General features: G+C 48.5%; 1 protein-coding gene across 1 annotated transcript in view; it reads left to right on the top strand.

The window, feature by feature from the left end:
• Positions 1 to 17,990: 17,990 nt before the first annotated feature.
• LOC140404128 (ER lumen protein-retaining receptor 3-like) overlaps positions 17,991 to 24,321 on the top strand; it is a 10,050-nt gene continuing 3,719 nt past the window's right edge. Inside the window, exons 1-2 of the mRNA XM_072492546.1 lie at positions 17,991 to 18,173; positions 19,332 to 19,432. Of these exons, the coding sequence (XP_072348647.1) occupies positions 18,083 to 18,173; positions 19,332 to 19,432 (192 nt within the window). The 5' untranslated portion in view covers positions 17,991 to 18,082. The remainder of the gene's footprint in view (positions 18,174 to 19,331; positions 19,433 to 24,321) is intronic.

Genomic DNA, 24,321 nt, shown 5'->3' with positions numbered 1-24,321 from the left:
CCTCTCGGTGTCTGATACACTCTATCCCACAGCACATTCACCCCTCTCGGTGTCTGAGACACTCTATCCCACAGCACATTAACCCCTCTATGTGTGTCTGATACACTCTATACCACAGCACATTAACCGCTCTCAGTGTCTGATACACTCTATCCCACAGCACATTAACCCCATTGTGTCTGATACACTCTATCCCACAGCACATTAACCCCTCTCGGTGTCCGATACACTCTATCCCACAGCACATTAACCCATCTGTGTCTCTGATACACTCTATCCCACAGCACATTAACCCCAGTGTGTCTGATACACTCTATCCCACAGCACATTAACCCCTCTCGGTGTCTGATACACTCTATCCCACAGCACATTAACCCTCTCGGTGTCTGATACACTCTATCCCACAGCACATTAACCCCTCTCTTTGTGTCTGATACACTCTATCCCACAGCACATTAACACATCTGTGTCTCTGATACACTCTATCCCACAGCACATTAACCCCACTCTGTGTCTCTGATACACTCTATCCCACAGCACATTAACCCCTCTGTGTGTCTGATACACTCTATCCCACAACACATTAACCCTCTCGGTGTCTGATACACTCTATCCCACAGCACATTAACGCCACTCTGTGTCTCTGACACACACTATCCCACAGCACATTAACCCCTGTGTCTCTGATACGCTCTATCCCACAGCACATTAACCCCTCTGTGTGTCTGATACACTCTATCCCACAGCACATTAACCCCAGTGTGTCTGATACACTCTATCCCACAGCACATTAACCCCTCTCGGTGTCTGATTCACTCTATCCCACAGCACATTAACCCCTCTCTGTGTGTCTGATACATTCTATCCCACAGCACATTAACCCCTCTCTGTGTGTCTGATACACTCTATCCCACAGCACATTAACCGCTCTCGGTGTCTGATACACTCCATCCCACAGCACATTAACCCCAGTGTCTCTGATACACTCCATCCCACAGCACATTAACCCCAGTGTGTCTGATACACTCTATCCCACAGCACATTAACCCCTCTATGTGTGTCTGATACACTCTATCCCACAGCACATTAACCCCTCTATGTGTGTCTGATACACTCTATCCCACAGCACATTAACCCCTCTCTTTGTGTCTGATACACTCTATCCCACAGCACATTAACCACTCTCGGTGTCTGATACACTCTATCCCACAGCACATTAACCCCTCTCTTTGTGTCTGATACACTCTATCCCACAGCACATTAACCCCTCTATGTGTGTCTGATACACTCTATACCACAGCACATTAACCGCTCTCAGTGTCTGATACACTCTATCCCACAGCACATTAACCCCATTGTGTCTGATACACTCTATCCCACAGCACATTAACCCCTCTCGGTGTCCGATACACTCTATCCCACAGCACATTAACCACTCTCAGTGTCTGATACACTCTATCCCACAGCACATGAACCCCTCTGTGTGTCTGATACACTCTATCCCACAGCACATTAACCCCTCTCTGTGTGTCTGATACACTCTATCCCACAGCACATTAACCCCTCTCTGTGTGTCTGATACACTCTATCCCACAGCACATTAACCCCTCTGTGTGTCTGATACACTCTATCCCACAACACATTAACCCTCTCGGTGTCTGATACACTCTATCCCACAGCACATTAACGCCACTCTGTGTCTCTGACACACACTATCCCACAGCACATTAACCCCTGTGTCTCTGATACGCTCTATCCCACAGCACATTAACCCCTCTGTGTGTCTGATACACTCTATCCCACAGCACATTAACCCCAGTGTGTCTGATACACTCTATCCCACAGCACATTAACCCCTCTCGGTGTCTGATTCACTCTATCCCACAGCACATTAACCCCTCTCTGTGTGTCTGATACATTCTATCCCACAGCACATTAACCCCTCTCTGTGTGTCTGATACACTCTATCCCACAGCACATTAACCGCTCTCGGTGTCTGATACACTCCATCCCACAGCACATTAACCCCAGTGTCTCTGATACACTCCATCCCACAGCACATTAACCCCAGTGTGTCTGATACACTCTATCCCACAGCACATTAACCCCTCTATGTGTGTCTGATACACTCTATCCCACAGCACATTAACCCCTCTATGTGTGTCTGATACACTCTATCCCACAGCACATTAACCCCTCTCTTTGTGTCTGATACACTCTATCCCACAGCACATTAACCACTCTCGGTGTCTGATACACTCTATCCCACAGCACATTAACCCCTCTCTTTGTGTCTGATACACTCTATCCCACAGCACATTAACCCCTCTATGTGTGTCTGATACACTCTATACCACAGCACATTAACCGCTCTCAGTGTCTGATACACTCTATCCCACAGCACATTAACCCCATTGTGTCTGATACACTCTATCCCACAGCACATTAACCCCTCTCGGTGTCCGATACACTCTATCCCACAGCACATTAACCACTCTCAGTGTCTGATACACTCTATCCCACAGCACATGAACCCCTCTGTGTGTCTGATACACTCTATCCCACAGCACATTAACCCCTCTCTGTGTGTCTGATACACTCTATCCCACAGCACATTAACCCCTCTCTGTGTGTCTGATACACTCTATCCCACAGCACATTAACCCCTCTCTGTGTGTCTGATACACTCTATCCCACAGCACATTAACCCCTCTCTTTGTGTCTGATACACTCTATCCCACAGCACATTAACCGCTCTCGGTGTCTGATACACTCTATCCCACAGCACATTAACCCCTCTCTTTGTGTCTGATACACTCTATCCCACAGCACATTAACCCCTCTCTGTGTTCTGATACACTCTATCCCACAGCACATTAACCCCTCTATGTGTGTCTGATACACTCTTTCCCACAGCACATTCACCCCTCTATGTGTGTCTGAAACACTCTATCCCACAGCACATTAACCCCTCTCTTTGTGTCTGATACACTCTGTACCACAGCACATTAACCTCTCTCGGTGTCTGATACACTCTATCCCACACCTCTCTGTGTGTCTGATACACTCTGTCCCACAGCACATTAACCCCAGTGTGTCTGATACACTCTATCCCACAGCACATTAACCCCTCTATGTGTGTCTGATACACTCTATCCCACAGCACATTAACCCATCTGTGTCTCTGATACACTCTATCCCACAGCACATTAACCCCTCTCTGTGTGTCTGATACACTATCCCACAGCACATTAACCTCTCTCGGTGTGTGATACACTCTATCCCACACCTCTCTGTGTGTCTGATACACTCTGTCCCACAGCACATTAACCCCAGTGTGTCTGATACACTCTATCCCACAGCACATTAACCCCTCTGTCTGTCTGATACACTCTATCCCACAGCACATTAACCCCTCTCTTTGTGTCTCATACACTCTATCCCACAGCACATTAACCGCTCTCGGTGTCTGATACACTCTATCCCACAGCACATTAACCCCTCTCTGTGTGTCTGATACACTCTATCCCACAGCACATTAACCCTCTCAGTGTCTGATACACTCTATCCCACAGCACATTAACCCCTCTGTGTGTCTGATACACTCTATCCCACAGCACATTAACCCCTCTCTGTGTGTCTGATACACTCTATCCCACAGCACATTAACCCCTCTCGGTGTCTGATACACTCTATCCCACAGCACACTAACCCCAGTGTGTCTGATACACTCTATCCCACAGCACATTAACCCCAGTGTGTCTGATACACTCTATCCCACAGCACATTAACCCCTCTCGGTGTCTGATACACTCTATCCCACAGCACATTAACCCCAGTGTGTCTGATACACTCTATCCCACAGCACATTAACCCCTCTGTCTGTCTGATACACTCTATCCCACAGCACATTAACCTCTCTGTGTCTCTGATACACTCTATCCCACAGCACATTAACCTCTCTGTGTCTCTGATACACTCTATCCCACAGCACATTAACCCCTCTGTCTGTCTGATACACTCTATCCCACAGCACATTAACCTCTCTGTGTCTCTGATACACTCTATCCCACAGCACATTAACCTCTCTGTGTCTCTGATACACTCTATCCCACAGCACATTAACCCCAGTGTGTCTGATACACTCTATCCCACAGCACATTAACCCCTCTCGGTGTCTGATACACTCTATCCCACAGCACATTAACCCCTGTGTGTCTGATACACTCTATCCCACAGCACATTAACCCCTCTCTGTGTCTGATACACTCTATCCCACAGCACATTAACCCCTCTCTGTGTCTGATACACTCTATCCCACACCTCTCTGTGTGTCTGATACACTCTATCACACAGCACATTAACCCCTCTCGGTGTCCGATACACTCTATCCCACAGCACATTAACCACTCTCAGTGTCTGATACACTCTATCCCACAGCACATTAACCCCTCTCGGTGTCCGATACACTGTATCCCACAGCACATTAACCCCTCTCTGTGTGTCTGATACACTCTATCCCACAGCACATTAACCGCTCTCGGTGTCTGATACACTCTATCACACAGCACATTAACCCCTCTCGGTGTCTGATACACTCTATCCCACAGCATATTAACCCCATTGTGTCTGATACACTCTATCCCACAGCACATTAACCCCATTGTGTCTGATACACTCTATCCCACAGCACATTAACCCCTCTCGGTGTCCGATACACTCTATCCCACAGCACATTAACCACTCTCAGTGTCTGATACACTCTATCCCACAGCACATGAACCCCTCTGTGTGTCTGATACACTCTATCCCACAGCACATTAACCCCTCTCTGTGTGTCTGATACACTCTATCCCACAGCACATTAACCCCTCTCTGTGTGTCTGATACACTCTATCCCACAGCACATTAACCCCTCTCTTTGTGTCTGATACACTCTATACCACAGCACATTAACCGCTCTCGGTGTCTGATACACTCTATCCCACAGCACATTAACCCCTCTCTTTGTGTCTGATACACTCTATCCCACAGCACATTAACCCCTCTCTGTGTTCTGATACACTCTATCCCACAGCACATTAACCCCTCTATGTGTGTCTGATACACTCTATCCCACAGCACATTCACCCCTCTATGTGTGTCTGAAACACTCTATCGCACAGCACATTAACCACTCTCTTTGTGGCTCATACACTCTATCCCACAGCACATTAACCCCTCTCTGTGTTCTGATACACTCTATCCCACAGCACATTAACCCCTCTCTTTGTGTCTGATACACTCTATCCCACAGCACATTAACCCCTCTCTGTGTGTCTGATACACTCTATCCCACAGCACATTAACCCCTCTCTTTGTGTCTGATACACTCTGTACCACAGCACATTAACCTCTCTCGGTGTCTGATACACTCTATCCCACACCTCTCTGTGTGTCTGATACACTCTGTCCCACAGCACATTAACCCCAGTGTGTCTGATACACTCTATCCCACAGCACATTAACCCCTCTATGTGTGTCTGATACACTCTATCCCACAGCACATTAACCCATCTGTGTCTCTGATACACTCTATCCCACAGCACATTAACCTCTCTCTGTGTGTCTGATACACTCTATCCCACAGCACATTAACCTCTCTCGGTGTCTGATACACTCTATCCCACACCTCTCTGTGTGTCTGATACACTCTGTCCCACAGCACATTAACCCCAGTGTGTCTGATACACTCTATCCCACAGCACATTAACCCCTCTGTCTGTCTGATACACTCTATCCCACAGCACATTAACCCCTCTCTTTGTGTCTCATACACTCTATCCCACAGCACATTAACCGCTCTCGGTGTCTGATACACTCTATCCCACAGCACATTAACCCCTCTCTGTGTGTCTGATACACTCTATCCCACAGCACATTAACCCTCTCAGTGTCTGATACACTCTATCCCACAGCACATTAACCCCTCTGTGTGTCTGATACACTCTATCCCACAGCACATTAACCCCTCTCTGTGTGTCTGATACACTCTATCCCACAGCACATTAACCCCTCTCGGTGTCTGATACACTCTATCCCACAGCACACTAACCCCAGTGTGTCTGATACACTCTATCCCACAGCACATTAACCCCAGTGTGTCTGATACACTCTATCCCACAGCACATTAACCCCTCTCGGTGTCTGATACACTCTATCCCACAGCACATTAACCCCAGTGTGTCTGATACACTCTATCCCACAGCACATTAACCCCTCTGTCTGTCTGATACACTCTATCCCACAGCACATTAACCTCTCTGTGTCTCTGATACACTCTATCCCACAGCACATTAACCTCTCTGTGTCTCTGATACACTCTATCCCACAGCACATTAACCCCTCTGTCTGTCTGATACACTCTATCCCACAGCACATTAACCTCTCTGTGTCTCTGATACACTCTATCCCACAGCACATTAACCTCTCTGTGTCTCTGATACACTCTATCCCACAGCACATTAACCCCAGTGTGTCTGATACACTCTATCCCACAGCACATTAACCCCTCTCGGTGTCTGATACACTCTATCCCACAGCACATTAACCCCTGTGTGTCTGATACACTCTATCCCACAGCACATTAACCCCTCTCTGTGTCTGATACACTCTATCCCACAGCACATTAACCCCTCTCTGTGTCTGATACACTCTATCCCACACCTCTCTGTGTGTCTGATACACTCTATCACACACACATTAACCCCTCTCGGTGTCCGATACACTCTATCCCACAGCACATTAACCACTCTCAGTGTCTGATACACTCTATCCCACAGCACATTAACCGCTCTCGGTGTCTGATACACTCTATCCCACAGCACATTAACCCCTCTCGGTGTCCGATACACTGTATCCCACAGCACATTAACCCCTCTCTGTGTGTCTGATACACTCTATCACACAGCACATTAACCCCTCTCGGTGTCTGATACACTCTATCCCACAGCATATTAACCCCATTGTGTCTGATACACTCTATCCCACAGCACATTAACCCATCTGTGTCTCTGATACACTCTATCCCACAGCACATTAACCCCTCTCGGTGTCTGATACACTCTATCCCACAGCACATTCACCCCTCTCGGTGTCTGAGACACTCTATCCCACAGCACATTAACCGCTCTCGGTGTCTGATACACTCTATTCCACAGCACATTAACCCCTGTGTCTCTGATACACTCTATCCCACAGCACATTAACCCCTCTCGGTGTCTGATACACTCTATTCCACAGCACATTAAACGTCTCTGTGTGTCTGATACACTCTATCCCACAGCACATTAACCCCTGTGTGTCGGACACACTCTTTACCACAGCACATTAACCCCTCTCGGTGTCTGATACACTCTATCCCACAGCACATTACCACCTCTGTGTCTGATACACCACCTTTTTCATGCAGTATAGATTGTTGTTCAATTTGAAATTTGGTATTCTTGTGTTTGTCCTGATGAGTTCTCTGAAACAGCACCTTACCCACACCCATTCTCCCTGCCCTATCCCTGTAACCCACCTAACCCGCACATCTTTGGACTGTGGGAGGAAACCAGAGCACTTGGAGGAAACCCTCACAGACACAGGGAGAATGTGTAAACTCCACACAGACAGTGACCCGAGCTGGGAATCAAACCCGGGTCCCCAGCGCTGGGAGGCAGCAGTGCTAACCACTGTGCCCACAACACCGAAGAGTCATCCTCAGTGCCATGTTGGAGACGGTCCATGCAGTCCATGCTCTCCTCTCTTGATTACAGGTACCAGCACAAAGAGGGTGCGGCCTGACCCCGGAACCAGCACCAGTTTCAGCCCCGACAGAGGAACGAAGGTGAGGAGGAGGAAAAAGATGCTGAACCTGTACACATGTCACCGCAGTCTCCTCCACCCTCCTCCAGCCCAGAGACACACACCTCGGTAGGTACTGGATCTCACTCGGGCAGGGACCTCACCAGCTAGTGGCCACCTTTGGGATATGGTGCCAGCAGCATGTAGAGGCAGGGACGGCCAGCACTCCAAGAGGCTTCTGCTAATTCGGATTCAGATGACAAGCCTCTGGAAGCGGTCCTGGACCAGATGTTGGGGACGCAGGGGGGAGGTGGGGAAACGTTTCTTAAATCCTTTGTGGGATGTGGGCCTTGCTGGCTAGGCCCATCCCCCATTACACTTAAAGTGGCGGTGATCAGCCTTCTTTAACCGCTGCCGTCCGTGTGGTGGTCAGGCAGAGGTGGAGGAGGCCCTCAATGGAGGAGTCTGCCTGCTGCATGATGACATGCGTCCGACATGCGCACACATCAAGGTGTCTTCTCGCGAGGGGCACTTTGACCTCTCTCCGCCCAGAAAGAAAAGTATCAGCAAAACGGGGAAATAAGGAGACCAAAGCGAATTCCTGCGGGACGCTGGAATCTGAAACAAAAACAGAAAACGCTGGACAATCTCAGCAGGTCTGACAGCGTCTGTGGAGAGAGGAGGGAGAAAACTTTGAAGTTGCCTGATCCATTGCAATTTCCCTTTTCCTGGGAGCCCATCAGCCCTGGTCTCTGGGACTGCTGAGCCACGAGGACATGTTGGGGTTTCCCTTTAACTGTCCGGTTGAACTGATCGACAACTCTGCAGTGTGTCCTTTAAAGCTGGACCAAATACCTTTTACCCTCCCCTCCACCCCACCGTTACCCATCATCCCACCCCCTCTCAATCACGAAGTTCTGCTCCAAGTGCCGGAGTGCAGTACCAACAGTGGCCATCACTCCCGCTGGCAGCACTGGTACAGGAGAAAGCTGCCTCTGATTGGCTGGCAGCTCTCTGAGGCGGGATCTCCTGTCCCGGGGAGGTGCCCAGATTAACAGTCAGTTAGAAACATAGAAACAAGGGACAGGAGGAGGCCATTCGGCCCTTCGAGCCTGCTCCACCATTCAATATGATCATAGCTGATCCTCAATTTCCTGCCTTCTCCCCCAAACCCCTTGATGACATTAAAATCTAAAAGAAATCTATCTCTTCCTTGAATACATTGAGCAACTTGGCCTGCACTGCCTTCTGTGGTAGAGAATGCCATAGATTCACCACCTCTGAGTGAAGAATGTTTCTCCTCGGTCCCGAATGGCCCACCCTGTATGCTGAGACCGTGCCTCCTGGTTCTACATTCCCTGACCAGGGATAATATCCTCCCTGCATCTCGTCTGGCCCAGCACTGTTTGAATTTTATATGTTTCAATCAGATCTCCTCCCATCCTTCGAAGCTCTAGTGAACACAGGCCCAAGCAAACCGATCTCTCCTCATAGGACAGTCCCACCATCCTCAGTATCAGATTAGTCAACCTCTGCTGCACTCCCTCTGTGGCAAGTATATCCTTTCTTAAGTAGGGAGACCAAAACTGCTCTCAATGCTCCAGGTGTGGTCTCACCCAGGCCCTGTACAGCTGCAGTAAGACATGGCTACCTCTGAGCTCCAATCATCTGGCAATGAGGGTCATTAAATGGCTGTGGGGCAGCTAGTGTTCCCCTCGAAGGGCTCCCCATTGATCTTTTAGCCAGGGGAGCAGGTCCACAGCACCTCGAATAATTCAGTCCGTGGAACATTTACCAGATGGAAGGTGGCCATTCAGCCCATCGTCACTCTGCCAGCCTAATCGTACTATCCGACTCTTGCCCTCTAGACCAGGGTACAGATAAGGGCAGCACGGTAGCACAGTGGTTAGCACTGTGGCTTTACAGCTCCAGGGCCCCAGGTTCGATTCCCGGCTTGGGTCACTGTCTGTGCGGAGTCTGCACGTTCTCCCCGTGTGTGCGTGGGTTTCCTCCGGGTGCTCCGGTTTCCTCCCACAGTCCAAAGATGTGCAGGTTTGGTGGATTGGCCATGCTAAATTGCCCTTAATTGTCCAAAAAAGGTTAGGTGGGGTTACTGGGTTACGGGGAATAGGGTGGAGGTGCTGACCTAGATAGGTTGCTCTTTCTAAGGGCTGATGCAGGCTCGATGGGCCGAATGGCCTCCTGCACTGTAATTTCTATGATCCCAAGTGCCCATCCAAGTATATTTTAAATGGAGTGTTTCTGCCTCGACCGTCCCTTTCAGGCATTGAGCTCCATACCCCCACCACCCTCTGGGTTTAAAGAAACTCCTCCTCAACTCCCTCCTGATCTTTCCACCGACTTGCTTCAAATCTGTGTCCCCCATTCCCCCCAACTCCCTCTCTGCTAATGGATAATGTCCCACCGTGCTTCTCTAACTGGACCCCTCAATTTTACACACAGCAAGTAAATCTCCCCCCAGCCTCCTCGGTTTCGAAAAGAGCCAATCCGGCCAATCCAACCTTTCTTTACCGATAACATTTTCCATTCCTGGGAGCATCCTCGTAAATCTCCTCCATACCCCCTTCCTTGTACAATGGCATCTATCCCGTCAGGCGGTGACCAGAACTAAAGACAGTATTCTATCTGTGACCTAACTAGCGTTTCGCAAAGTTCTAGCGTAACCTCTTCTGTACCATTCAGCCAATCAAAGCAAGAAATCGTGGCCTTCTTACCCACCTTCTCTATCTGTCTTTCTACCTTTAGGATAATAATAATAATCTTTATTAGTGACACAAGTAGGCTTACATTAACACTGCAGTGAAGTTACTGTGAAAATCCCCTAGTCGCCACACTCTGGCACCTGTTCGGGTACACAGAGGGAGAATTCAGAATGTCCAATCCACCTAACAGCGCGTCTTTCGGGACTTGTGGGAGGAAAGTGGAGCGCCCGGAGGAAACCCACGCAGACACAGGGAGAACATGCAGACTCCGCACAGACAGTGACCCAAGCCGGGAATCGAACCTGGGACCCTGGAGATGTGAAGCAACAGTGCTAACCACTGTGCTACAGTGCCGTCCGATCTGTTGACATGCATGCCAAGGTCTCCCCGTCCCTCCGCATTTCCTCCGCCATTCATTGCGTGTTCCTTCAGAGAGAAAAAAAAATGCGAAACATCACCTCTCCCGTGTCCTGTTAGGTCACTCCTTTTTTGTTTGATTGGTTGAGCAAATCCTTCTGCCTCCATTCAGGTCTATCCTCTATCCGAGGTGGGGGGGGGGGGGGGGAGGGGGACGCTGTGGAGAAGACAGCAGAAGATGCGACTCGTCAAAGCGAGACTCCCAACTTTCTGACGTTTGCAGGTACTGAGCATTCATTGGCCGGTTTCAGATCCTGTCAGGAGCAAGGCTGGTCGAGAAAGAGAAATGGGATTCATGTCCCGGGAGCTCACTCTGAGAAATGATCCATGTCCCGCTGAAGGAATTCTGGTAAGAAATGCAACGTGACAAGCCAGTGGTGGACTCCAGCCCAGTCTGTGAAACTAAATGGGATTAAATAGGAACCAATCCAAGTTGCTAATTGAATTACTACAATTCAGTTTGATTAAAAAATACAGGTTGAGTTATAGTCAAGTCCCAAGTCTCAGACACTTATAGATACTTATCATAGACATTTATAGATACTTATCATAGACACTTATAGATACTTATCACAGACACTTATAGATACTTCTCATAGACACATAGATACTTCTCATAGACACTTATAGATACTTCTCACAGACACTTATAGATACTTATCATAGACACATAGATACTTCTCATAGACACATAGATACTTCTCATAGACACTTATGGATACTTATCATAGACACATAGATACTTATCATAGACACTTATAGATACTTATCATAGACACATAGATACTTATCATAGACACTTATAGATACTTATCATAGACACATAGATACTTCTCACAGACACTTATAGATACTTCTCATAGACACTTATAGATACTTCTCATAGACACTTATAGATACTTCTCATAGACACAGATACTTATCATAGACACTTATAGATACTTATCATAGACACATAGATACTTCTCATAGACACTTATAGATACTTCTCATAGACACTTATAGATACTTATCATAGACACATAGATACTTATCATAGAATCCCGATAGTGCAAAAGGGGCCATTCCGCCCATCAAGTCTGCACCCACCATCCGAAAGTGCACCCCCTACAGGCCCCCTCCCCCACCCTTTTAGCATGGCCAATCTACCTAACCGGCACATCTTTGGACTGTGGGAGGAAACCAGAGCACCCGGAGGAAACCCACGCAGTCACGGGGAGAAAGTGCAAACTCCACAGTGACCCAAGGCCGGAGTGAACCCGGGACCCTGGGGCTGTGAGGCAGCTGCCATCTGTAAGAAGGTAAGAAATAGGAGAAGGAATAGACCATTCGGCCCCTCAAACCTGCTCCGCCCATTCAATAAGATCACGGCTGCCCTGAATTTGGCCTCAACTCCACTTTCCTGTTTATCCCCCCCCCACCCCCCCCCCACCCCCCCCACCCCCACCCCCAATCCTCCACACCATAACTTGACTCCCTTGTAAATCAAAAATCTGTCTAACTCGGCCTTGACTATATCCCGTGATCCAGCCTCCAATGCTCTCTGAGGAAGAGAATTCTTAAGATCAACAACCCTCTGAGAAAGGAGATCCCTCCTCAACTGGGTCTTAAATGGGAAGTGCCTGACTTTTAAACAGTGCCCCCTCACTGAGGACTCCCCCACAAGGGGAAGCACCCTCTGAGACTCTACCTTGTCGAGCTCCCTCAGAATCTTAGATATTTCAATAAGATCACCTTTCATACAGGCAGCACGGTGGTGTAGTGGTTAGCACTGTTGCCTACGCCACTGAGGACCCCGGTTCGATCCTGGCCTGGGTCACTATCTGTGTGGAGTTTGCACCTTCTCCCCATGCCTGCGTGGGTCTCACCCCCACAAACCAAAGATGTGCAAGTTATGTGGATTGGCCACACTTAATTGCCTGTTAATTGGAAAAAATAATTGGGTCCTCTAAATTTATCTTTCAAAAGTATGAACATGCAGTCACCACTCTCTCCTTGCTCCCCAGTCAGTCTGAGGTCACCTGACTCTAACTTCACTTATATAGTAAGAAGTCTTACAACACCAACAAACCTGTTGGACTTTAACCTGGTGTTGTAAGACTTCTTACTGTGCTCACCCCAGTCCAATGCCGGCATCTCAACATCATTCACTTATATGCTAATGAAACTCCTAGTGGTCAGTGGGTGAATTACAACACAACCATGATATCACTACACCTGCACCTTTTGTGATTCATATACAAGGACGCCCAGATCCCTCTGTACCGCAGGGTTCGGCAGTATATCTCCATTCACATAATATTCTCATGTTCCTCATAAAACAAACCCCTTCATCCCAGGAATCAGGCTAAAGAATCTTCTCTGAACTATTTCCAATGCAAGTAAATCCCTCCTTAAGTAAGGTGACCAAACCTGTACACGTGCCCCATGAGCAGTCTTATCAATGCCCTGTACATCTGTAGCAAGGCATTCCGACTTCTGTACTCCATCCTCCTCACAATCAAGGCCAACATTCCATTTGCCTTCCCAATTACTTGCTGCACCTGCATGCAGACCTTTTGCGATTCATGTACAAGGTCACCCAGATCTCTCTGTACCGCAGCTTTCTGTAGTCTCTCTCCAGTCAACTAATATTTTGCTTTTCTATTCTCCCTGCAAAGTGGACAATATCACACTTCTCCACATTATACTCCACCTGCTAAAGTTTTGCCCAAATACTTAACCTATCGATATCCCTTTGTGGGCTCTGTGTCCTCCTCACAACTTACTGTTCTCCCTTTCTTTGCGTTGTCAGAACGTTTGACTACAATATTGTCGGCCCCTTCGTCCAAGCCACTAATGTGGACCGTAAATAGTTGAGCACCACCACTGATAACTGCGGCAGTTCACTAGTTACCAATCTGGAAATTATCCATTTATCCCGATTGTTTCCTGTTAGCCAATCCTCTATCCAGCACCATGAGCTCTTGTGTTTATGTGGCACCTTATCGAATTCTTTTTGGAAATCCAGATACATTACATCTACCGGTTCCCCTTTATCCATCCTGCTTGAAAATGAAAATCGCTTATTGTCACAAGTAGGCTTCAAATGAAGTTACTGTGAAAAGCCCCTAGTCGCCACATTCCGGCGCCTGTTCGGGGAGGCTGGTACGGGAATTGAACCATGCTGCTGGCCTGCCTTAGTCTGCTTTCAAAGCCAGCTATTTAGTCCTGGGCTAAACCAGCCCCAGCTTGCTACATGCTCAAGGAACTCTCATAAATGTGTCAACATGACTTCCCTTTCAGAAAACCATCAATACCTGATTGTATTCTGATTTTCTCAGCATCCTGTCTTTAATAATGGATTTGCGCATTTCTCCCAGAACAGATATTGGACTAAACTGGCCGATAGATTCCTGCTTTCTGTCTCCCTCCTGTCCTGAACAGGGGTATTGCATTTCCAAATGCACCTTTCCAAAATCTAGAGAATGTTGGAAGATTTGCAACCAATGCATTCACTAACACTGCAGCCGCCTTGTTTACGAGCCTCGGGCCATCAGGTCAAGGGAACCTTTCATTCCATTGGCATTCCCATTACCTTTTATGCGATCAGGATTGTTTTAAGTTCTTCTTTCCCTTGCTTTTCTTCAATTGTTAGGAAGCCTTTTGCATCTCCTACTGTGAAGACAGATGCGAAACACTTTTTCAACACCCCATTTCCCCTTCTTAATTCCACAGTCACCCTCCATGGGGCCAATATTTATTTTAACTAATCTTTTTAGGCCTCCTGTAGAGATTGTTACAGTTTTTTATATTTCTTACTAATTTTCTCTCAGAATCCAATTTCTACCTCTATTATTTTCTTAATCATTCTTTGCTGGTTCCTAAAACTTACCCAATCTTCTGGACTACCATTACTCCTCACACATTTTGCATATTTTCTTTCAATTGCACGACATCGTCAACTTCCTTACTTAGCCAGGGATGGTACATCCTCTGGTACAGTCTTCCCTTCTTAATGGAATAAACTTTTGTCAAAAGTTATGAAATATCTCCTTAAATTTCTGCCACTACTTCTCTCTCATCTTACGTTTTAATCTATTTTCCCATTTCACTTTAGTTCATTCAGTGTTCATACCCTTATAATTGTCTTCATTCTGGCTTAAAACACTAGTTATGGATCTGCATTTCTCATTCTCGGACTGAATGTTGAATTCTAACATGTTATGATCACTCTTGCCTAGAGGATTCTTTACAATGAGGCCATTCATGAATTCTGTCTCATTACACATTACCAAGCGCAAAATAGCCTGGTCTCTGGTAGGTTCCAGAACAAACTGGTTGGGATTCTCCGTTGGCCGACGCCAGAATCGTGAAACGCGATTGGATGGAGAATCAGCCGTGACGTCAAAATCGTGGCGGGTGCCAGGCATTTGCCAGATTGCCATGCTCCAGTGCCTTAAGAGCAGCATCAATGCCTTCTACTCCGCACATACAGTAAACGCTGTTTGCATATCATTAGTGGGCCTGACCCAGAATTCTCCGGGTCTTCCGCGATGCTCCACCTCTGCCGGGGGTATTCCCAACGGCGAGGTTCACTTTGCAGTTTTAAAAATCTGGAAACAGGCGCTGTGGCTGATGAGGGAGAGGGAGGAGCCGGACATTCTGAGGTACGACCCTGGGCTGCTGGTCTTGCCGCTAGCAGGGCTGGTTGGGTGGGGGTGGGGGGGGGGGGTTGCCTCCACCAGACCCGTGGGGTGCAGTGGGGAGCGATGGGGGGGTGGCCAGGGAAAGGGCCATGGGGCCGGAGTGAACCTCCCCCCCCCATTGGGACGGGGTGTCTAGGCATGGTCTGCCATTTCCGCGGCCGGCAAGGCTGCCAACTTGCTGCGTAACCCACTGACCCCCCCCGCACCATGGCCCCTGGTTTTGCAGAGTGACACCAGTTGTGTGGGTGCCCCCTCACCCTCAACCCAGTGGGGCAGTCCGCTATCCACCCAAGGGCAGCAGCCCCTGCAGGAGGGTGCTGGACGGGGGACACAGAGCATATTGCTGGCATGGGTAGCGCCAGCCACTGGTACACCTGGCAGCAGCGACGGGCACCATGGCCAGAGGCCCCCATGGTGCCGGGCGCTGATGGGGCCATGGATGTGGTGGGTAGGGTGCCAGGGGAATGGCCAGGGATGGGGAGGGAGGGGAAATGAGGGAGAAGTCGGGAAGCTGGTTTAGCACAGTGGGCTAAAGAGCTGGCTTGTAATGCAGAACAATGCCAGCAGCGCGGGTTCAATTCCCGTACCGGCCTCCCCCAACAGGCGTCGGAATGTGGCGACTAGGGGCTTTTCACAGTAACTTCATTGAAGCCTACTTGTGACAATATGCGATTATTATTATTATTATTAAGAGGCTGCAGTGCCACCGGGGCCACTATGAGATTCTGGACAGATCCCTACACAGCGGCGGTGGCGTAAAAGCTCAGGACAACCGTCACCTTGACGGCCACCAGGAGCGGGTGTCCTCCCCCACATCCCCTGGTGGACCTGGTTGGGCACGGGGATACGCACCATGCTAACAAGTCAGCCTTACACCCCCTACAGATAATAGACTTTGGAATTCCCGCAGGAATGGTGGCCTTCGTCCTAGTCACCGCCGCCCTGGGGATGCACTGAGGCTGTGTGAGCTGGAGCTGTTCGAAGTGGACCCGGCAGCAGCGGGACCTGTCCCAGAAGCAGCCGGAGAGGCTGCAGGGCCGGCTGCCCACAGGCCGAGGAGTATATTATAGAGAATAACAGTCTCTGTGTATATTATAGCGAATAACAGTCTCTGTGTATATCATAGAGAATAACAATCCCTGTGTATATTATAGAGAATAACAGCCTCTGTGTATATTATAGAGAATAACAGTCCCTGTGTATATTATAGAGAATAACAGTCTCTGTGTATATTATAGAGAATAACAGTCCCTGTGTATATTATAGAGAATAACAGTCTCTGTGTATATTATAGAGAATAACAGCCCCTGTGTATATTATAGAGAATAACAGTCCCTGTGTATATTATAGAGAACAACAGTCCCTGTGTATATTATAGAGAATAACAGCCTCTGTGTATATTATAGAGAATAACAGTCCCTGTGTATATTATAGAGAATAACAGTCCCTGTGTATATTATAGAGAATAACAGTCTCTGTGTATATTATAGAGAATAACAGCCCCTGTGTATATTATAGAGAATAACAGCCTCTGTGTATATTATAGAGAATAACAGTCACTGTGTATATTATAGAGAATAACAGTCCTTGTGTATATTATAGAGAATAACAGCCTCTGTGTATATTATAGAGAATAACAGCCCCTGTGTATATTATAGAGAATAACAGTCTCTGTGTATATTATAGAGAATAACAGCTCCTGTGTATATTATAGAGAATAACAGTCTCTGTGTATATTATAGAGAATAACAGCCTCTGTGTATATTATAGAGAATAACAGTCTCTGTGTATATTATAGCGAATAACAGTCTCTGTGTATATTATAGAGAATAACAGTCTCTGTGTATATTATATAGAATAACAGCTCCTGTGTATATTATAGAGAATAACAGTCTCTGTGTATATTATAGAGAATAACAGTCTCTGTGTATATTATAGAGAATAACAGCCCCTGTGTATATTATAGAGAATAACAGCCCCTGTGTATATTTTACATATAGTAGCCCCTGTGTTTTGAAAATGTATATTCTGTGTATATTAAAGACTGCAAAGGCTGTTTTGTCTGTTCTGTAGTAAAACTAGTGGAGAATATTTCAAGTTGAAAAACAATCTTTTGTAATTTACAGAGCAATGCTGCCCTGTGCATGTTAGTCTGGGCCTTGGTGAATATTATTGGGAGGAATCTGTTAACTTTTCTCTCTCTCTCTCCCTCCCTCTCTCTCTCCAGTTGATGTCAGTCTCTCCATTTCGCCCGGCCTTTATTTATTGTGCTTGGTGCCTTTAATTTGGGTTTTGTGTCGGCTGACAGCAGCTTCCTTTAATGGACAGGCTGCAAGTTTCAGCCACGTCACCGACACTCGGTTGAGTTGCAGTGCGGAAAGTTGGGGGCAGAGTTTGCCAAGTTTGAAAGTTGTGAAGCGCTGGAGGATGAATGTGTTCAGATTGTCCGGGGATGTCTCCCATTTACTGGCGATTCTTATCCTCCTGGGGAAGATGTGGAAAACTAAATCCTGTGCTGGTGAGTGAGTGAGTGAGTGAGGGAGGGAGAGAGAGAGAGAGAGAGGAGGGAGAGCGAGAGCGAGAGAGAGAGGGAGGGAGAGCAGACAGGGATGGGACAGATAGAGTGAGAGAAGGAGGGAGGGAGAGAGGGGGGAATAGGGGAGTGAGAGAGGGGGGAATAGGGGAGGGAGAGAGAAAGAGGGGGAATAGGGGAGGGAGAGAGAGGGGAGAATAGGGGAGGGAGAGAGGGGGAATAGAGGAGGGAGAGCGAGGGGGGAAGAGGGGAGGGGGAGAGAGAGGGGGAATAGGGGAGGGGGAGAGAGAGGGGGAATAGGGGAGGGAGAGAGAGGGGGGAATAGGGGAGGGAGAGGGAGGGGGAGAGAGAGGGGGAATAGGGGAGGGGGAGAGAGAGGGGGAATAGGGGAGGGAGAGAGAGGGGGGAATAGGGGAGGGAGAGAGAGGGGGGGAATAGGGGAGGGAGAGAGAGGGGGGAATAGGGGAGGGAGAGAGGGGGGAATAGGGGAGGGAGAGAGGGGGGAATAGGGGAGGGAGAGAGAGGGGGGACTAGGAGAGAGAGAGCGGGAATAGGGGAGGGAGAGAGGGGGAATAGGGGGGGGAGGGAGGAAGAGAGGGGGGGAATAGGGGTGGGAGAGAGGCCGGAATAGGGGAGGGAGAGAGGGGGAATAGGGGAGGGAAAGAGAGAGGGGGAATAGGGGAGGGGGAGAGAGAGAGGGGGGGAATAGGGGAGGGAGAGAGAGAGGGGGGGGGGGAATAGGGGAGGGAGAGAGAGAGAGGGGGGAATAGGGGAGGGAGAGAGAGAGGGGGGAATAGGGGAGGGAGAGAGAGAGAGGGGGGAATAGGGGAGGGAGAGAGAGAGAGGGGGGGAATAGGGGAGAGAGAGGGGGAATAGGGGAGGGAGAGAGAGAAGGGGGATAGGGGAGGGAGAGCGAGGGGGGGAAGAGGGGAGGGGGAGAGAGGGGGAATAGGGGAGGGAGGGAGCGAGAAAGGCGGAATAGGGGAGGGAGAGAGAATGAAGAGGGGAGGGGAGAGAGTGGGAGGGGAGAGAATGAGAGGGGAGAGGGAGGGGGGAGAGTTGGAGGGGAGGGGGGGAGAGGGAGAGTGGGTGGGAGGGAGTGGGTTTCTCTGAGGCCCTGACATTCCTATTTTGCTGTGTTAGGTATTTCTGGGAAGAGCCAGCTTCTCTTTGCCTTGGTGTTCACGACTCGATACCTGGATTTATTTACCTCCTTTATCTCCGTCTACAACACCATCATGAAGGTAAGACCGTGATTGGCTGGAATCATGAGAATAGGACCATTCAATGAGAGGATTTGTTGTTGATCGTTGTGGAACGCCATTCTCATTGTGTGTGTGAGTGCAAGGAGATAAAACCATCAAAATAAAACAAAGACGTCTTAATTCATTTATGGAACCATTAATTAGAGAGCAGTGTGGCCAGAAACTCAACAGTTGGACACTGACAACAGCAAGATTATATTGCTGGCCATTTCCTGTTGAATCTGTGCACACAGTGGATAAACCACCAGGTTTGGATGAGGTGGGGTGGCAGGGTGGCACAGTGGTTAGCACCGCTGCCTCACAGCGCCAGGGACCCGGGTTCGATTCCGCCCTCGGGTGACTGTGTAGAGTTTGCACTTTCCCCCAGTGTCTGCGTGGGTTTCCTCCTGCAGTCCAGCTTAGGTAGGATTGGCCACGCTAAATTGCCCCGTGGTGTCCAAACAGTTAGATGGGGTTATGGGGATAGGGCAGGGGCATGGGCCTAGGTAGAGTGCTGTATCAGAAGGTCCAGTGCAGACTTGATGGGCCGAATGGCCTCTTTCGGCACTGAAATTTGATGATTTCTACGATTTACATCAGAGGGTGGTCAGTGTGAAAATGACAGAGACCATGTCCACAATCTTTCAATTCTCCTTCGATTTGGAAGTTGGCATTGGGGGGGCGAGGGGGGGTAGGTTGCTGGATTTCAGACGTTACATCCTTGTTCAAAAAGGGGAGGGGGGGGGCGTTGAAGGGTAAACAGAGCAATTACAGGCCGATCAATCTAACGTCAGTGGTGGGGGGAAACTTTGAGACAATAATTTGATCGACAAAGAACAATTTTGACAAAGAGCCAGACAAACAAAGGGGCAGCACGGTAGCAATGGAGGATCGCACAATTGCTTCACAGCTCCAGGGTCCCAGGTTCGATTCCGGCTTGGGTCACTGTCTGTGCGGAGTCTGCACATCCTCCCGTGTGTGCGTGGGTTTCCTCCGGGAGCTCCGGTTCCTCCCACAGTCCAAAGATGTGCAGGTTAGGTGGATTGGCCATGCTAAATTGCCCTTCGTGTCCAAAATTGCCTTTAGTGTCCAAAATTGCCCTTAGTGTTGGGTGGGGTTACTGGGTTATGGGGATAGGGTGGAGGTGTTGACCTTGGGTAGGGTGCTCTTTCCAAGAGCCGGTGCAGACTCGATGGGGCCGAATGGCCTCCTTCTGCACTGTAAATTCTATGAAATGAAAACTGAATGAAGGCCCCACCTCTGAAATAACACCCTACCTAGGCCCAACCCTGCCCTATTCTCATAACCTCATCCAACCTTTGGACACTAAGGGGCAATTCGTCATGGCCAATCCACCTAACCTGCACATCTTTGGGACTGTGGGAGGAAACTGGAGCAGCCGGAGGGAAACCCACTGCAGACATGGGGAGAACGTGCAGACTCCACACAGTCCAAGCGAGGCCTGAATTGGAACCCGGTTCCCTGGCGCTGTGAGGCAAACAGTGCTAACCACTGTGCCACCGTGCTGGCTTAATAAATGACATCAATATGGATTTGTTAGAGGCATTGTGTCTGGCTAACCTGATTGGGTTGTGGAGTCATAGAAACATTAAAGAACGTGGGGACCATGGGTTGTGGAGTCATAGAAACATTAAAGAACGTGGGGACCATTGAGTCCATCTCGAAGTCTTTTGAAGTGACGGACAGAGTTGAGACCATTCGGATTTCCAAAAGATTTTTTTTTTTGTGGGAAAAGTTCACTAATAGATTTATTTAGCGTGGCCAATCCTCCTACCCTGGGTTGTGGGGGGTGAGACTGAAGCCCATGTGATTGAAGGGGCAATGAGGTATGAGATTAGGAGACCCCAGATTGTGGTGGTTAATGGGTTTTTAGACATGACTAGAGGGAGAGATTCAGTAACGTCCCACTCTGTCCTTACTGATACATAATAACAATCTGATTTTGGGGCGGCATGGTGGTTAGCACAGCTGCCTCGCGGTGCCAAGGACCCCGGTTCGATCCCAGCCCCCATGTGGAGTTTGCACATTCTCCCCGTGTCGGCATGTGTCACCCCCACAAAACCAATGATGTGTAGGTTAGGTGGATTGGCCACGCCAAAATTGCCTCGTAATTGGAAAAAGAATGAATTGGGCACTCTAAATTTATTTTTAAAACAATCTGAATTTATGGTTTTAAGAGCATAATTTCAAAATTTGCAGATGGCGTGAAACTTGGCAATGTGACAGGAAATGAGGAGGGATGGTGACAGAGTTCAGGAGGATGGTGACACGGAAAGACATCTGGCAAATGCAGTTTTTAATGAGGAGACGTTTGAAGGGAGAGGCAGTGGCAGAGTTTTATCGGGGGGGAAGCGGATATACACAAATCGTTGAAGGAGGCAGGTCAATGTTGAGAGGATTGTTTCAACAGAATCCTTGGCTTTATTGATGGAAGGACAGAGTACACAAACAAGGACGTTCTCCTCAAAACTCTGGGTAGGCCCCGGCTTGAATATTGTCTTCAATTCTGGGCACTGGACGTGAGGAAGGATGTCGACGGCTGGAGAGGTGTGCGGGGGAAGGTTTACCTGAACGCGCCCAGGGACCTTCAGTCACATGGGAAGCCCTGGAAAGCTGGGATTGGAGCAGAGAGGTTGGAGGATGGTTTAATAAGTGGGGCTAAAGTATGCAGGATCTTGAAGAAGTGAATGAGGGGAATTTGTTTCCAGTGACGGTAAACCACAGCACACGGATATAAGATCACTGAGGATTTATTTATTCCCCACTGTAGGTGAGTTCTTGCCATCGGGAAAGCACTGCCTGAAAGGGTGGTGGAAGCATCGCGTTCAACAGAATATTGGGTATTGAAGGGGGAATAAATTGCAGAGGACTGAGGCAGGGGAGTGGGATTAATTGGAGAGTTCGATGGGCCAAATGTCCCTGTCTGTATTGTGAAGATGTTCTGAATATTTGGTGTAGAGCTGACTAAAGTTGATGTAATTAGATTTTATAATTAACATAGAACATAGAAAAATACAGCACAGAACAGGCCCTTCGGCCCCACGATGTTGTGCCGAACCTTTGTCCTAGATTAATCATAGATTATCATTGAATTTACAGTGCAGAAGGAGGCCATTCGGCCCCTGAGTCTGCACCGGCTCTTGGAAAGAGCACTCTTACCCAAACTCAACACCTCCACCCAACACCAAGGGCAATTTGGACACTAAGGGCAATTTATCACGGCCAATCCACCTACACCTGCACATCTTTGGACTGTGGGAGGAAACCGGAGCACCCGGAGGAAACCCACGCAGACACGGGGAGGACGTGCAGACTCCGCACAGACAGTGACCCAAGCCGGAATCGAACCTGGGACCCTGGAGCTGTGAAACAATTGTGCTATCCACAATGCTACCGTACTGCCCTTAAGAACAAATAAATCTACACTATATCATTTTACCGTAATCCATGTACCTATCCAATAGCTGCTTGAAGTCCCTTCTGAACAGTGATCAGAGGGGGGCAGTAGCGTAGTGGTGTTGTCACTGGACTCGTGATCAGAGACCCAGGGTAATGCTCCCAGGGAACTGGGTTCAAATCCCACCACTGCAGGTGGTGAAATTTGAATTGTAATAAAAATTCTATAAAAAGTCTACAATGGTGAGCATGTCGATTGTCCTTAAAACCCATCTAATGTCCTTTGGGAAGGAAATTTGCCATCCTCGCCCGGTCTGGCCTATACGTGACTCCAGACCAACAGCAATGTGGTTGACTCTTAACTCCCCCTCTGAACATGTCCAAAGGGCAACTATCTGCCTATCTCTCTCTCTCCCCTCCTATCTCTCTCTCCCCACCAATATGGGCTCTCTTTCTGCCCATCGCTCTCTCCTCTGACTGTCGCTATCTCTCAGACAATCGCTCTCTCTCTCTCTCCTCTCTCTCTCTGCCCATTGCTCTCTCTCTGACTATCGCTCTCTCTTTCTGCCCATTGCCTCTCTCTCTGACTATCACTCTCTCTTTCTGCCCATTGCTCTCTCTCTGGTAATAACACTCTCTGACTATCGCTCTCTCTGACTATCGCTCTCTCTGCCCATCGCTCTACTCTCTGACTATCGCCCTCTATCTTTCTCTGCCTGGTTTTCTGACCCTGGATTTTAGGAAAATTCAGCACCCTCTCAGACTTCATCTTGTCCCCAAGTCCATCTCCGTCTCGCTGAATTCTATTTCCATTAAGCCGCGGATCATAAAACCTCCTCTCCTCGTCCCCTGTGTTTGCCAATATTGTTAACCGTTTGCTCTCTTCCAGGGCTTTGCTCTTCAAATCTGCCATTATCGTCCCCATCTTCAATTTGAAAAATCCCAATCTTTGACCCCCTCTGTTGCTGCAAACCACTGCCCCATCTCCAACCTTCTTTTCCTCTCTAAATCCGTGCTGTGGCCTTGAAAATTCACATCCGTCTTCCCTGGAATTCCGTGTCTGAATCCCCCCAGTCCGGTTTGGGTTATTTAAAGTTGCCCGTCCTGGACCCAAACTGCCCGTTCCCTAACTTATTTTAATTAATTTACGGGACGTGAGCATCGCTGGCTGAGTTAGCATTTGTTATCCATTCCTAATTGCCCTTGGGTGGAGTGGTTCGCTCGGCCAGTTCAAAGGGGCAGTTCAGAGTCGACCCACGTCGCTGTGGGTCAGGAGTCACATGTAGGCCAGACCGGGTAAGGACGGCAGATTTCCTTCCCTAAAGTGACATTAGTGAACCAGATGGGTTTTTACGACAACCGACAATGGTTTCATGGTCATCATTTAGACTTTCAATTCCAGACTTTTATTGAATTCAAATTTCACCCTCTGCTGTGGTGGGCTTCGAACCCGGGTCCCCAGAAAATTCCCC

Source organism: Scyliorhinus torazame, chromosome 29 (assembly GCF_047496885.1).
Source record: "Scyliorhinus torazame isolate Kashiwa2021f chromosome 29, sScyTor2.1, whole genome shotgun sequence".
NCBI classification, from domain to species: Eukaryota; Metazoa; Chordata; class Chondrichthyes; order Carcharhiniformes; family Scyliorhinidae; genus Scyliorhinus; species Scyliorhinus torazame.
Note: the sequence above shows the minus strand (reverse complement) of the source record. Positions and strands in the feature narration are given on the sequence as shown.